General features: G+C 40.3%; 1 protein-coding gene across 1 annotated transcript; it reads right to left on the bottom strand.

The window, feature by feature from the left end:
* Positions 1-1,487: 1,487 nt before the first annotated feature.
* On the bottom strand, positions 1,488-11,993 carry LOC125901891 (desmoglein-2-like). Its single transcript, XM_049597890.1, has 14 exons — positions 11,744-11,993; positions 10,438-10,560; positions 8,160-8,315; positions 7,908-8,049; positions 7,646-7,809; positions 7,363-7,497; positions 7,080-7,265; positions 6,712-6,989; positions 6,449-6,591; positions 6,137-6,358; positions 5,347-5,577; positions 4,927-5,054; positions 4,467-4,808; positions 1,488-4,368 (listed from the first exon to the last, which is right to left on the bottom strand). Exons 1-14 carry the CDS (start codon positions 11,795-11,797, stop codon positions 3,346-3,348), a joined length of 3,327 nt encoding a protein of 1,108 aa, XP_049453847.1. The 5' UTR covers positions 11,798-11,993; the 3' UTR covers positions 1,488-3,345.
* Positions 11,994-13,802: the final 1,809 nt, after the last annotated feature.

The raw sequence follows: 13,802 nt of genomic DNA, 5'->3' as shown, positions 1-13,802 counted from the left end.
CATAAGATATATGGAGAAATCTGCCATGAGATACTTTTTTTTTTTTTTTTTTGCATATTTTGCACTGACACAAGCAAATATTCAAACTGCTGAGTCATACTTAAAAGTTCATAAAGCTCATTGTTTGGATTACAGTGGTACAGCAGAGAAAACAGAAGTGGGTTATTCTGAATAAGAAAAAAGCGGATATGATGAAGAATAACTGTCCAAACAGGAGTCATTCTTTAATCTCCTTTTACGCTTTAATAAGCAGCCTGAGAACCAGTTCCTGCTTCTTGCTTTCAGATTCGTCATTAACTTTTCCCAACTGACAGAAAACAGAGAACTCACTCTTGCTATTTCTGAGACTTGGTATTTGCCCACAAGGATACATACCTTAGTGAAAGTTAGATAACAAACCACTTTCTCTGACGTGCTCTGATGAATTGCTGTGCAGCTGAGCAGCCCCTAGGAAACACAATCACTGTCAAGTACTCGAACATGTGTTAGAACTGGGACGTTTTTCTTAACTGTGGTTATTATAAAGAAGATGCAAATACAAGTGCTCACACTTGGAACATACAGCACACATTAACTCTACCTGAGCATACCTCTGTTGACCGCATGACTGGTTGTTTGGCATGTGAGACAGCAGTAGAGCACGTTTTTTTAACGTTTGTGCATCTTCCTTCAGGTCACATCTTAACACTCAGATGCCTTTGGGATTGGCCTAATTCTTTAATGCAAAGAATAAACAGAAAAATGCCCAAGAGCTAAGTCTCAGCTTTAGTTAGGCAGATGCAAGGAGGATTTTGTGCAACCACATCTCATATAAAACCACTTTCTGGCCATTTTCAGACTTAGACCTGTATCCTAATCCACGAGGGAATCCTGATCTGCTACATTCTCTTCTTTGTTCACATTAAGCATGACTGAATCTTTTTAAGTGAGCTACAAAGAAACCAGTTGTGTCCGTTCTACATAGGGATGTCATTGTCTGCTTGGAAAAGCTTGAAGCAAAATCTTCTTGAAACCTTACCGAATGGAGCATTTTAAGTGACAAATATGTTGTAGGTAAGTCAGGAGTGGATTTTATGTCTTAAACCTGTCACGCAACTTTAAATGTGTCTGGATGGTTTCCTTAAGTGCATTTAACAGTTAACGAAACACTTAGCACCTACACAAATACACATCAAAGTCTGTGGAGTGTTGAGTCAACAGCCACCAAACCAAAAGCAGTAGAAGTTAGTAGAAATAGCATAAGACGTTATGACTGGCAGAGTTATCAAACCCTTTTGGAAAGAGTACCGTGGAAGGACGTATTTGTTTGCATCTGATTTGCAGTGCAAACAAATACACAGTATATTTAAATGATGCCCTTCCTGTTGAAAGCTACATGACCGACATGCTGCATTGAGAAAAAAAAAAAAAAAAAAAAAAATCTCATGTGGAGTTGCATCCAAACACACATTTGAAACCAGAATGAAGGGTCAATACAACGGCCCTTTTTTCAGTTTGATTTTATTACAACAGGAGGTGCAAAACTTTAAAGTATGAGAACATCCTCATCATCATTTCCAATAGTGCTGCTGTAGTGCTGCAATGTTCTGATGCAATCTATGCTATATTCATACAGCATATTAGAAACTACAGATGAAAATACACGTGTCAATAGCTGGAACACTAATATCAAACAGCGTCATTCCACCAAATGTGTTCAGTGCTTGGCAAACTTGTCCTTGAATACTCTGCCTATCCACATATCCCGATTAGGTTACCTCTACACACACACACACTCTCTCTCTCACACACACACATGAACACACACAGAAACACACAACATATTAAGAGCCTATCTGGTAATACATTTGTAAAAAAAAAAAAAACAAAAGCACAGGGCTGTAAGCTACTATACAAATTTCTTTTTATAGATTTGGCACCTAAATCTTTGTTGTTAACACTTGACTTATTGTAAAAGTACAGTTCAGAAACCCATACATATTCTGTAAAAATAATAAAAAAAGAGTGCATCGATAAAATTGAGAATTTCTGTAGTATCGTTCTTTTGATTTGTGCTGACTATGTCATCTACTGATAAAGAGTCTCCTCCCTTTCTGCTGCACTAAATCATTCAAACACTGGTTCTTCTGTGCTTTCATCAGTTCTACAGTACAAACAGTATTTATCTATGTTCCAAGCGGGGACCACCCATATTACAGCTCCTGATTAGTTACAGTATAACTACAACAATCTAAAGGTCAGCAGAATGGCTTACAGCATGGCTAAAGCTAAAATACGACATGCAACCCAAACCACATGATAAAAACAGTACTCAGACCACCGAATCTAGTGTTCAAAGCCTAAATGCAACATTAAAGTAGCTACAGAAACTTTGTTTTACTTCTGCTTTAGTTTCTCTCCAAATAACTGTGCTTCTCATGACTAACAGTGTGTATGCTGACAGTATAATTACAGTCAGCTTTGGCTGAATTGGGATTCCTTAGACTCCACGTTCTGCTTTGTTCAAATTTAGCAGAGCAATGATCCGTAAAAATGACACGACTTTTTGCCAGGTGCTGCGATATCTAGCTTTTAAAACTGATTTTCCACATGAATTATACCGTTATGAGACTTTAGGAGCGCATACAAAGCTTAAACTCATGTTGACACTGATATAGCTGCAATTATAGTTGCAGGGGGCGGATACCTTTTTGTTTGTACTCTGCTTTTCCAGTTTCTCTTCAGGAGATATGGATCAAAATTTTCGTTTAGTTCTGTTGTGTTTACTTCAGTTGCCCGTGCCCTGAAGCCATACTAGCTTTGTACCTTAAAAAACAAATACAGCTCTTCTTCAGGGCTGTCATTCGGTGCCTAAATGCTCATTCCTTGGATCAGAGAAAGAGGGGAATCACACTTAATTCCATGCCAAGGTTTTCCTTGACCGGGGTGTAACTATAGAAATCATGTAATGCCTCTTAAAATCTGTTGCTTCTCCCAATCTATACTTTATATTAATACTGTATATGCCTCCAACTAATGCTGACAGAGCCTTAGCAGGTAGCATACAAGAAATGTATGTCATTTTCCTAAACGGCAGCAGTACGGGAATCCAATGCCCTTTTGGCCATGATCGTCATGTGGTCAATACCACATGTTAACTACTTGTATTATAAGCAGTAGTGTTTTCACTAGATGAGGACATACAGTATTGCACTTTTGGTCAAGCACACTAAACTATCTTTTTACCAGTTTTACCACTATTTATCACACTCTATCTGTGTGAACATATATATACTGTAATGCATCTTAGCATACTAAAATGCATATTTCAGTATATATCAAACAAGTGTGACACTAGTGGATGTGCTATGCTCTTGTGCTGGATTCAATATTTCTCTCTGTGACTGAGACTTTCTTACGTTGCACAACCACTCTCTGGCTGCCTTGCCCTTTGGGTGTGGCTGTCAGAGCAAAGTCCTCATTTGAACCTGCAGAACCGCATGAAGCCATTGAAAAACTCTGAGTCTGAATCTTGGAGCCTTGCTCTGCAGAGCCATGCCCTGCCTGACCTTGGCTAAGGCCCTGGGCTAGACGAACACCTTGCGCTCCACCTGAGGACCCATTCTCCACCACCAAGACTTGTGCAGACCTGGAGAGGGTTCCTTGCGAAAGGCCTTGTGCTACCTGCCCTGTCACACCACCCATTCCCACTTGCCTATCTACGAGGACTACACCCTGAGAGCCTTGCAGGCCACCAACCTGCACCAGTCCCTGACTTAACCCAACTTGGCCAACTTGGCCTACTTGGCCTACTTGACCAACTGCCTGCTGGGTGCCCCCTGCAACAAGCACCATCTGGGGCTTGGGCTCGACGACATACATGGGTGTAGCAGCGTAGTACATGGCAGGCTGCTGTATGAGCAGCGTCTGACTGGGAATCATAATCTTGTCTTGGACATGTACACTGGGAAGGGTGGCTGAACCCTGGGCTCTCTCTGTGATTCGCTCCTTCTGAATGATGGCGGAGGACTGAGACGCAACATTGGAGGTGTTCAGGGTGTTGATGTTGAGGTGGTCCCTGTCCCTTATCGTTTCGCTGTGAGTACTGACATGTGTGTGGGTGGAGGTAGAGGGCCAGACAGGAGACACTGGTCTGGGTGGAGAAATAGAAACCCCTGCATCTACAGACTCTGATACCAAGGCTGACCCCTGACAAATCTCAGCTAGGGTTTTGAATTTAGGCCCGAGGTCATTGAGGAAAGCAAGGTCGTTGTCATTCTCAAGAAGGCTGCAGCACCCTACAGACCCTGCCAGGGACTCCTGACCCTCATAGTCATAAACCAGCAGACCGTCCTTCTGCTGGGATTGGAGTGCAGCATGGTTGGATTTCTGCAAATAAAGAGAACCAGATTATATTTTTGTTATAAAAACATTTGAAAAACAAAATTCTCAGCTTCTCTTCAAAACCATTAGACTTATATACTCACACTTGCGTAATAATCCCCCAGGAAGTGGTCAGATAGAGCCATCCCATCAAAGACCCCAGCCCCGTATCGGGAGAAAAGATGTTCTTGTCCTGTCATCATCCCACCATCCACGTAGTCCATCCCCACCTGCCCACTGGACTGGTTATATTGGTTGTACAGGTGCATATTCTCAGCTGTCAGGGTGGAAGTGTTTATAGCACCTCCCGCAGCTGCTCCCCCACCTGCTGCGCCTCCTAATTCTGTCAGTCCTCCTAGGAACCCCTTTTCCCCATAGGTGTTGACGTTCTTGGCATTCAGTGTGCCACCACCAATGTCCACTGGAGCGTGCAGAAGAGGAACTTCCTGAGAGAAAAACGTGAGATTCTGTCAGAGATGAAGCATTTGATGCAAATTTGGTCGCCACATTTGTTTAAAACTGAATATATACATATTGTTAAGTGTTGTTTACGAGTCAAAGTACCTTGTCTTCTCCCTGCCCCTCAGTGTGATATGAGATGAGCTGTTGTTTCGTATCAAATGGTATGGCCTTGAAATCTCCGAGAGCTGCTGCACCTCCGCACAGACAGAAGAGCAGCAGGAGGGGCAGCACTGAAAAGCACACATTTCACACCATGTCAGCAAGCATTCTCGAAAAAGGTCAAATACAATCCAACCATCAATAGGAGAATTATTTTTATTACAAAGAGGGATTAAACGGATGAGTTACCAATACAAATACTTGTGCAATACATGTTCCGAGTCATAATTCAGAGGGTGCTGGTTAATCCCTCCGAGCATGCTACAACATGTCAGCTTAGGCAACCTTGTAGAGGTAAGTTAGTGATTCTTATCATGATAACCAACCCGGGAGGAGAAAGGATACAGGTAATACTCTACTCACACAGCAGAAGCAGCAGTCCCAGGAGCATAAGCAGGACACCTGAAGCCCCAAACTGTGCGGTCTTTGCGGTGCGGGGCACACAGGTTTTAGCGACGTGATCGCAAGTACACACAATTACGTCAACTATCTGGACATCAGCACATGACTTTCCCTGCTGGTCTTTGACCTCCACTGCCACTTTGTATGTGCCTGGCCACAATTTGGCTTGGTCCCTCAGAATGGCCGTGGTGCCTGAAGAAAGATGAGATCCATATGTAAAAGCAATGTAGTAGTGCTTCCTTTCTTTATACATAAGTGATACAACGAAGGTTTTTCATGACAGATATTTACTTGTCATGACAGGAAAAGCAGAGATGAGGCTGATAAAATTAACGACGGTTCCATTTGATTTTATCATCTCAGTAATCTATGGCAGTGATTAAACATGCTCGGGAGCACTGCCCTGAAACTAGAACACTTTTACTGCATGAAGTGGAATGCAGTAAAAAGTAAAGTGCTTTCCAGTTATTTTTGCAATCATTCTATGAGCCAAACACACCTGCTTTTGGAGCTTAAAATATAATGTATTTGCTGCAACATAACATGTTTGTGTTCACACATATTTGTGCCATCTGAAGCCAATGAAACGAACAACAAATGCCAAAAAAAGCATTGAAATGATCACAATCTACTTCCAAGTCTTTCAAAATCTAACATCACAGAGTCAAAGACTAAAGGTGAAAATTGAATTGAACCCTGAAGAACACTTGGGCGTATTCAACCATGATTAGCAAGAACTTTCTCATCTTACCATTGACATGCTCAACTGTCCATTTCCCCTTGCTGCTCCCCTGAATCACTGTGAAGTCAAATGGTGCTGAATTGGGGAACTCGTCTTTGTCTACGGCTGTGACGTAGATCACTTCATCCTCGAGGCACATGGTCTGAGTTGTAGCGGTCAATTCCGGACAGTGATCATTGAAGTCCTCCACCTGAATGGCTATGGTCCCTGTGGCGGTTTTTGAGGGAGTCTCTGAAAAAGGCAATCAAAAGAGAGATTGATATTATGCACCATATCGGTCCACTGGAGAAAAATGACAACTGTCATATTTACAGAACTCACCATTGCTGATGCAGATAATTTTGGCATAGTACGTTCCATTGATCAAGTACTTGGACTCTCGGTCTGGAAGTTTTTTCAGCCTGATATCTGCTGTCTTCTCATCAATAATCAACCAGTTGTCATCATCTTTGATTTTAGCGTACCTATAAATGTAAAACACATGTGAGGTCACAAAAACAAACCATGACACGTAATTCCAGAGACACAAGGAGAGGTATCTACTCATCTGATGTTTAGTAACATCTTGCGCTATGTGGCTGTACCTTACGTTGGTGGCCGTCTGTAGCGTGTCGCTGTCAATAGCAGCATAGTTGGCGATGACTTTGTGAAGGGAGACGGAAGTGTGGTCTTCAGAGAGAGTCACCACTTTGACACTTGGTTGGAATCGGGGGCCTTCCTTCTCATTGAGCACGTTGATTTTAATGGGGTAGGGTTTTTGGATTATGGGCCCAGACGGGATCCTGTTGCCAAAATTGTACGCTGCTTTGTTGGACACAGCCACCTCCAAGTTGAGCGTTTTTAGTTCCTCATAGTCCAAGGCCTGCAGATTCAAGGATAATACAATACGGCATATAACTTCATAGTAATGTTAACAACTTCAGTCCATCTAGTTGAAAGTACCCTCTTTTACCTTGTTGATCATGATAATTCCCTCATTGGTCTTCGAATCCGTAGTGATGGTGAAATATCCTGCCTCATTCCCCGACACGATTTCATAAACAGCCAGCCAGTTGTCAGTGTGAATCATATCCATGTCAATGGCTTTGATCCTCATTACCTCCACACTGACAGTGTTCTCCTTCACACTGCCTTCATACTGCAAATAAAACACACACCAACAGTTGCTTTAGAGCAGCATTAATATAAAAGTCAATGAAAGAAGAATAGAAGTGTTTGTTGTGTGTCGCACCTACCGATTCTTTTTCCAGGGTCGGAATATTGTCATTTATGTCCAGAATTTTGACTGTAATTTCTCCGGTACCTGTGTTTCCTCCTGATTGTCCGCCCATGTCTGAGGCTATTATAGTCAACTTATATGTATCTTGTTGCTGAAAGAATAAATCAGATATATAGCACATTGATTAGTATAAGTTGGCGATCTTAGTTGGACTGTGAAACTGATCTGACTACTGTGTTATGAATTTCAAGCTTTTCCAGTGAACAAGAGAAGAATTCCAGGTCAGTATATCACCTCACCTCCCTATCCAGAGTGTTCTGTCGAACCAGGACCTCTCCAGTCTGAGAGTTGATGGAGAACATCCCAGCCGTGTTACTCTGCTCCGCAATTCTGTAGTAGATCTGGGAGTTGAGCGTGCCCGCTTCATCATCATCAGTAGCTATCACTCTCATCACAACAGTACCTTAAAATGATCAAAGGTAATGAAATAATTTATCAGTTCACTGAGTGCTGGTAAAAATATTCTGCCTTCATAAACTTACTGTAGATGTCTTAACATACCTGCTGCACTCGATTCATTGACAGATCCGACTTGCTGCACTTTAATGACCGGTGGGCAGTCATTCTCATCCAGAACAGTAATTTTAAGGTCAAGATCTTTTTCAGCATTCGTCCCGTCTGGGTATTTTGCAATACCTTTTAACTACAAAAAGAGATATCTGAGTTACTTCTCCATTTCCTGTACATGCACAACACAAAAGTATGACTTTAAATACTTCAGATTTAAAAACCAGGATGTTTAAATGCTCTTACATGAAAGAAGGGGGTCGCCTCTCTGTCCAGAATGGCAAAGATTTTCACAAAGCCAGTGTCACGGTCGACACCAAATATTCCTTGAGGGGGCTGGTCAACACCAGGACCCGTTAGATAATACAATATCTTTGTATAGTTCTCCTTATCAGAGCGGATCTGAAAAATAATAAATACACAAAATGAATAATCCACCTTTGTAAATCTAAGACTTTCCAGTTACAAAGAAAAGTGTAAAGATAGCTTATTAAGTATAAGTAACTGTATTGTATGAAGCATGCAGATGATGTCAGTGGTGGACGAAGTACTCGGATATTCACTCAGATATTCTACTTTAGTAAAAGCAGCAGTACCACCGTGTAGAAATACTCTGTTACAAGTAAAAGCCCTGCATCAAAATTTACTTTTGTAAAAGTACATAAAAATATACTGAAAATACCAAAAGTAAAATAGTCATTTTGTAGAATGGCCTATTTCAGAATAATATATATATTGTATTATAATTATTGATGCATTAATGTATTCATCACTTTCATGTTGGAGCTGGTAAGGTTGAGCTCATTTTAACCTGTAATAATACCCCATAATTTAATAGCTGATTTAAAATTTGTATTAATAATATGACTATGAAAAGTAACTAAAGTTATGAAATAAATGTAGTGGAGTAAAACGTACAATATTCCTCTCAGAGATGTAGTGGAATAGACTTAAAAAAATCAACTAACTCAACTTAAAAAAATTAAGGTAACACTTTGCATGCATCTTTTTAAATAGTCCCAACTCTGGCCTTATACAGTAAATCCTATAGTCTTTTATAATCTGACAAACTCAATTAGTTTAGTACAACCAACACGATTTGCTTTGACCTCAAAAACCTAATTAAGTTGAACCAACCTAATATTTTCCGAAAGTTGTGGTGGTATTTAGTGGTCAAACTATTTTATTTAATATCTTCTAATATATTTGTTTTAATTCCTACTACAAAAAAAATGTCAAAAATATTGTTGATTTTGAGCAACTTCTTCAAATAGGTTGTCAAGTGACGTAAACACGTTCATGAAACAGAAGTATTTATTTATGCTGAAAAACTTATCCACCAACACTTACAGTAAGGGCCAATCCCAATTCTCTTCCCTTAACCTTACCCCTTGGTTTCAAGTGCGCTCAGATAGATTCCCCTCAAAGACAAAGGGGTAGTGTTGAGGGGTAGGGAATTTTACCTACGAATTGGGACGCCACTTCATACAAATTAGTGTAACAGACGTGTTCACCTACGTCACGCAGATTGTTGACATAGGCTTCAGCATTAATGGCTTCACGGAGAACTCTGTAGATATTCATGTCGGCTACATCGTGAATTAACGAACTCAACGCTTACAGATAACAATGCATATGCAGAAAGTACACATTCTGACATATTTTGGAATATTTGCATGCTTATTTGCGAAAACAGTACTATAATTGTGCGATGGCTTTCTCATGGAGGCTGCCATCTTCCTGGAAAACTCGCCCGGCTGGATAGTTTCGCAATGCATCCTGGGAAATTCAATCGAGATGGGTTCGTAAGTGTGCATTGCACAGCCCTTCAAATTAAGTGGGGATTTTAAGGGCTGAAAAGTAACTTCCCAAAAGTTTATGACACCCTAGCCCTTCGAAGGAACGCGCAAAAACAAGGGCTAGGGCCAATTTTGAGGGGAAGTGTGAGTATTAGGACGGACCCTTATCCTCCACCATGAATCATTTGGAAATACTCAACTATTTTTATACTTATGTAAACGATACTTCTTCCACCACTGATATACCAAACTGAAATATGGCACCCACGCTGTTTTCGCTTTAATGGTATAAACCACAAAACCAAGCTCATAAAATGATATCCGACAATCGCAGCGTGGCTCGGAATCCAAAAGGCATAAATCAATATTCAGCTGACGAAACCAGCCAAGCTCAACACACAGGTGAGTGACTACACATCAGACTAAGCTGTGTTCATTGTCACACAGTGTTTCTGAACTGACTCATTCATGAACATGGACGTTTGCCAGTGTCTGGGGAGTTGCTTTCACCCATACTCTAAGCTAGGCTTTGAATCAACAAAGGTGGCCTGAGGACAAAAGCAGCGAGATGGGAAATACAATCCAATTAATCTGACAACGCTGTAATTATTGTAAGGAATGAAATGTGGCTGTACCAACGCTCATATGCACAACTGTGAAAAAAAACCAAGCTTTTAATCATTCAAAATGAAGATCTCTTTAGAAAGAAATACAACAGTACACACTTTAGCGATACTCGGCAGGCCGGTGTAATCGCGGTTCTCCACCAGCCGTCTGGGAGCTGTGATCCATTCTCTCTTCTGCCTCTGTAGCACTGTCCCTTTCCCTTCTGCCCCCACAGGAACAAGCTGCAGGTAAACAAAGAGAGACGGAAAGATGTGATCATTACTACTGTGAAATAATGGCAAAATCATATGGCATTTTATCGTTGCTGCTCCTGACTCACACACATAAGGCATTAGTTTAGAATAGGAGTGCTACTCCAGGTCAGAGCAATCTACTCAAGTAAAAAGACAAATAAAGACAGACAAGCACTCATTCAATAAATATGAAACTAAATACTATAAAAGGATAGATTTGTCACTTAAAAAAACATGTGTATTACATTGCATTTAAATGAGAGTTAAAGGGTAACGCATTACAACGTTTACACCAGGGGTGTCAAACTCATTTTAGTTCCGGGGCCAGTGTGATCTCAAGTGGGCCGTACCAGTGAAACCACTACATAATAACCTATCAATAACAACCCCTTCAGATTTTTATCCTCTTTTTAGTGTAAAGAAATCCATTCTGAAAACATTTACAAAACAGATCATGAGCCGTCTGCAATATCCTCAGAAAATTCAACCGTTATTTCCACATTCAGTCAGTCTCCTACTCACTTTCATCACATGTGCACTTTCTCCTAATTTCCCACTAAAGTGGGAAAGTCATCTACTGTAGGGGCCCGGATTGGACCCCTTGGCGGGCCAGTTCAGGCCCCCGGGCTGTATGTTTGACACCCCTGGTTTACACATTATTTCTGGTACATCATGTGGTTAGGTCCATTGGCGATCTAAGGGATCTTAAAATACAAATAAAGGTGTGCTCTCATGATGAAAACACAAACTGATTTGTTCTTGCCAAATAACAAACTTTACCTTGAGAAGTTTACGCAACTTTAAACAATACTTTCAGCTACCATTCACATCTTAATTGTGACAAATATTAAAACCTTCTCTAATTTGTTTCACCAGGGGAAATCCACGTGTTTAAAAATGTTCCCCCACATCCTGTATTTATGTCAGGAATGATGGAAAGCTGTTTTGCTGGAGAGGAAATAAAAAGGGGGCTGTTTTATGACCTTCCGGCACAATACGAGTGTCACTGTGAACAAACTGCGCATTTACTTTGTATTCTTAGCTGCATACCATGTTTTAACTTAAACCAAGCGCACAAGTGCCACACCTGTTTAAGATGCGATTTGCTACACACACGATCATGAACATCAAACATTGTGAAGCGCAAACTGAATCGCTTAAGGTTACTCACCGTTATGAGGAACGCCAGCAGAGGAAAAATGATGCATCTCAGCGGTGGAGACATCTGGTAGAAAAATATATAAATAAACTTCGGTAATCCTCCTGTTGAAGTTAACTCGCGTCGGCTTGGTCTCGACCCTGCGTTGGTTACAGGCAGACTTTGACCCTGCGGTGAGTAGGAAGAACTTTTACAGAAATAGGCGGTTCCCCTCTCAGTGTGATGGCTCAAGCCTCTGCTGACAGCAGGCGGAGAAAGGAGGTGCTCATGTCCACTGTGAGCATAGCTGCAATACTTGTGTGTGACTATTGTCTGTGGCCGGAGGAAAAACACACACAAAGGGAGACTGGACTGAGAGGAAATCACTCCAAAATATGTCCAAACCAGACAGACATGCCTTTATTGTGAATGTGGAGGGGCAGTGGGTCAAATGGTGTTTGTGTGTGGAGACAAACACTTAACAACAGGATTCATTTGCAATATTTAAAACATGTGTATTTGTCTCCCCAAATAGGCTATGACATAATTTATAAATGTGAAAAGGACTAAATTAATTTAATTATTTTTTTAATAATTTTGTAATACATCTTAGTCTTGAACTCTTATTCAGTTATACAATCTGTGTTTTTACCCTTTTCTTTTTATGTAGAATTGTTGTTATTTAATTGGAGAGGTATCTTCAAAAGCCATATTTGGCTTCTAACCTTTCCTGCACAATGACTAAAAAACGTTTGATTTCTTTTTCCTGCATTTTCTATACATGTATGTGCAGATAAACTAAAGTAAATAATAACATAAAAGTAGCGTAGGGCTTTTATTTTGACAAAATGTAAGACATTTACTCCATAAACTGATGCAGAATCAATTCAACTCTTTGGAACTATTTTATCTTTTTCTTTTTATGTATGATTGTTCTTAAATTGGGGAGGTATCTTAATATGCCATTTTTGGCTTCCAACCTCTCCTGCACAATGTTTTAACTTTTAATTTCTTTTTCCTGTATTTTCGATACATGTATGTACAGATAAACTAAACTAAACTGAACTAAACTGAGCTGAACTAAACTAAACTAAACTAAACTAAACTAAACAGAATTGAACTAAACGGAACTGAACTAAACTAAACTAAAGTAAACTAAACTAAACTGAACTGAACTGAACTGACCTGCACTGAACTAAACTAAACTAAACTAAAATCAACTAAACTAAACTGAACTGGACTAAACTAAATAATTGATGCTGAAAAGTCACAAACTGGTGCCTAAAAATTCACCATAATGCCACAGTATCTGATGCTCAAAATGACCCAGCCCCCTGATTCATATATGTTGCCCTCCAATGTGACCCCGAAACCTCTGCCCTTGAAAGGATTTAATCCTGATCTTGACTTTGCATTATCGCTTACAGTCTGCTATTTATATATCATTTTGATATCCAGTAAAAGAAATGTATCAGAGTGCTTTTGGACCAAATCTCTCACTTATCTGTAAAACTTCACCCGAGCCTGTGAAATTCCCAGAGTGCGTGAACATGCAGCTGCACACTGTGCACACTGGACTGTGGGAGTGTTCGTGCATGTAGGCGTTGGTGAGTTTGTTTAACTGAGATACACAGAGAGAGAAAAAATAAAAAGTTTGTGTTGCCAGGATACATGAAACTTTAACTCCCCATGGTCAAAGGTGTGTGAGAGAGGAAATGACTGTATCAGGTTTTATCTTGTATGATCAAACAATTAGTTTCTAGTAAACTGTGATTTATTTATCACATGGCAACGTCCACATGTCACTGAAATTCTGCAACATCTGCATCATTTTTTTTTTTTAACTGAAAATGAGATTGACTGCTTCTTGGGCAATGATTTCTTACTCACTGACTTTCTTAATCGGCATCTTTGAGCAATATGTCATGAGAGGAGTGTTCAATGGAGAAAGCATGACGTTATTTGGGCAACATACAGAGGATAATGTGACATTATCTTCAGAAACATAGGGAATTAGAGAACATTTGAAAACACCATCCAAACTAATGATTGGCTGGGGACTAACTTTACTTGTGATCCAACACTTTTCATG

Source organism: Epinephelus fuscoguttatus, linkage group LG15 (genome assembly GCF_011397635.1).
Source record: "Epinephelus fuscoguttatus linkage group LG15, E.fuscoguttatus.final_Chr_v1".
NCBI lineage: Eukaryota > Metazoa > Chordata > Actinopteri > Perciformes > Serranidae > Epinephelus > Epinephelus fuscoguttatus.
Note: the sequence above shows the minus strand (reverse complement) of the source record. Positions and strands in the feature narration are given on the sequence as shown.